General features: G+C 51.3%; 1 protein-coding gene across 1 annotated transcript in view; it reads left to right on the top strand.

Moving 5' to 3' along the window:
- dgkzb (diacylglycerol kinase, zeta b) overlaps nt 1-1,822 on the top strand; it is a 20,636-nt gene extending 18,814 nt beyond the window's left edge. Inside the window, exons 27-31 of the mRNA XM_061076339.1 lie at nt 76-119; nt 206-326; nt 403-439; nt 522-621; nt 1,721-1,822. Of these exons, the coding sequence (XP_060932322.1) occupies nt 76-119; nt 206-326; nt 403-439; nt 522-621; nt 1,721-1,822 (404 nt within the window). The remainder of the gene's footprint in view (nt 1-75; nt 120-205; nt 327-402; nt 440-521; nt 622-1,720) is intronic.
- Nucleotides 1,823-2,500: the final 678 nt, after the last annotated feature.

Below are 2,500 nucleotides of genomic sequence, written 5' to 3'. Positions count from 1 at the left end.
CAACCCATTGTTTGATGGTCAGCACTCAGGACCCTCCCCCCCAACACTGCTGATCCCTCCTCTTCCTTGTTGCAGACGCGGAGCTGATCCGCTGCGTCAGGACCTCGGACCTGGACTCAGTGAGTGAAGTGGATCATTGTCCCGCTCCGTGTTTCTCAGTCGGCTCAAACTCAGTCTGAATCTGGTGACCGCTCCTGTGTTGCAGCTGATGGCGCTCCACCAGCAGGGGGCAGACATGCTGCTGCAGGACGACGCTGGTTGGACGCTGCTGCATCACGCCGTCCAGGTCGGCAGTCGGGACATCGTCAAGTACCTCGTGGACAACGGTACCTGCAGGTCTTCTGAACACTGAGTCGTGAGTCATTTCAGGATGTTTCTAACTTCCTGTCTGGTTTGGTTTAGTTCCCACGTCTCACCTGGACGTAGCCGAGAAAGAGACGTGAGTTCACTTCCTGTTCGTCATGTCCATTGTTTATCTTGCACTGCTCGTACGACACGCCCACATCCGCTCTGTGTTTCAGCGGCGAGACGGCGCTCCACAAAGCTGCCACCTGCTGTCAGAGGATGATGTGTCACTTCCTGGTGGAGGGCGGGGCTTCGCTCAGTAAGACCGACCTGCAGGTAGACTGTGACACCGCTGGGCCACGCCCCTTCTTACTCAAACTGTGACCTGGGATCAATCATATTCACTTTCCTACATAGATTTTATAACAGAAGTTTCCTTATTACAGTTTATATATAAGTCGAGTGATTGACTGAGCTGATGTTATTTTCCATACTTCACATGTCGACTGAAACCTGTCTCACTCTCTGCAGCAGCTGTAACCTGTCTCACTCTCTGCAGCAGCTGTAACCTGTCTCACTCTCTGCAGCAGCTGTAACCTGTCTCACTCTCTGCAGCAGCTGTAGTCTGTCTCACTCTCTGCAGCAGCTGTAACCTGTCTCACTCTCTGCAGCAGCTGTAGCCTGTCTCACTCTCTGCAGCAGCTGTAACCTGTCTCACTCTCTGCAGCAGCTGTAGTCTGTCTCACTCTCTGCAGCAGCTGTAACCTGTCTCACTCTCTGCAGCAGCTGTAACCTGTCTCACTCTTTTCAGCAGCTGTAACCTGTCTCACTCTTTTCAGCAGCTGTAACCTGTCTCACTCTCTGCAGCAGCTGTAACCTGTCTCACTCTCTGCAGCAGCTGTAGTCTGTCTCACTCTCTGCAGCAGCTGTAACCTGTCTCACTCTCTGCAGCAGCTGTAACCTGTCTCACTCTTTTCAGCAGCTGTAACCTGTCTCACTCTTTGCAGCAGCTGTAACCTGTCTCACTCTCTGCAGCAGCTGTAGCCTGTCTCACTCTGTGCAGCAGCTGTAGCCTGTCTCACTCTCTGCAGCAGCTGTAGCCTGTCTCACTCTGTGCAGCAGCTGTAGCCTGTCTCACTCTCTGCAGCAGCTGTAGCCTGTCTCACTCTGTGCAGCAGCTGTAACCTGTCTCACTCTCTGCAGCAGCTGTAGCCTGTCTCACTCTGTGCAGCAGCTGTAACCTGTCTCACTCTCTGCAGCAGCTGTAACCTGTCTCACACTTTGCAGCAGCAGCTGTAGTCTGTCTCACTCTCTGCAGCAGCTGTAGCCTGTCTCACTCTCTGCAGCAGCTGCAACCTGTCTCACTCTCTGCAGCAGCTGTAGCCTGACTGTATATAAACAGAATCCTTCACTCTATGATGTCTGTGTGTCTCAGGGTCAGATTCCTCAACAACGAGCTCAGAAGAACAAGGACCAGGAGCTGAGTGACTATCTGGAGAAACATCTGCAGAGAGACGACCACGAGACACCTGTCTAACCTCCAACCCGTCTCACCTCCAAGCTGTCTCACATCCAACCTGTCTCACCTCCAACCCGTCTCACATCCAACCTGTCTAACCTCCGACCTGTCTCACCTCCAACCTGTCTCACCTCCAACCTGTCTCACCTCCAACCTGTCTCACCTCCGACCTGTCTCACCTCCAACCTGTCTCACATCCAACCTGTCTAGCCTCCAACCCGTCTCACCTCCAACCTGTCTCACCTCCAACCTGTCTCACATCCAACCTGTCTCACATCCAACCTGTCTCACATCCAACCTGTCTCACATCCAACCTGTCTCACATCCAACCTGTCTCACCTCCAACCTGTCTAACCTCCAGCCTGTCTGTCTTCTTCTGGCTTCACCATCTCTACCAGACTCAATGTAAAAAAGTGCTGATTTAACAGAATGAATGTAAACTTCTTCTTCTTCTTCTTCTTCTTCTTCTTCTTCTTCTTCTTCTTCTTCTTCTTCTTCTTCTTCTTCTTCTTCTTCTTCTTCTTCTTCTTCTCTCAGATTCATTTGATTATGTTATAGACAAAGTTTGTTGATGTTTGAAAAGGCGTCTGTCCTCTGGAGACTGACGGCCCTCGGGACATTTCTTCTTCCACACGGTTTCTATAAGTTGGATGAATTGATCTCTGTTGATTTATTTGTCGAGATGACGACACAGCG

Source organism: Limanda limanda, chromosome 8 (genome assembly GCF_963576545.1).
Source record: "Limanda limanda chromosome 8, fLimLim1.1, whole genome shotgun sequence".
NCBI lineage: Eukaryota > Metazoa > Chordata > Actinopteri > Pleuronectiformes > Pleuronectidae > Limanda > Limanda limanda.
Note: the sequence above shows the minus strand (reverse complement) of the source record. Positions and strands in the feature narration are given on the sequence as shown.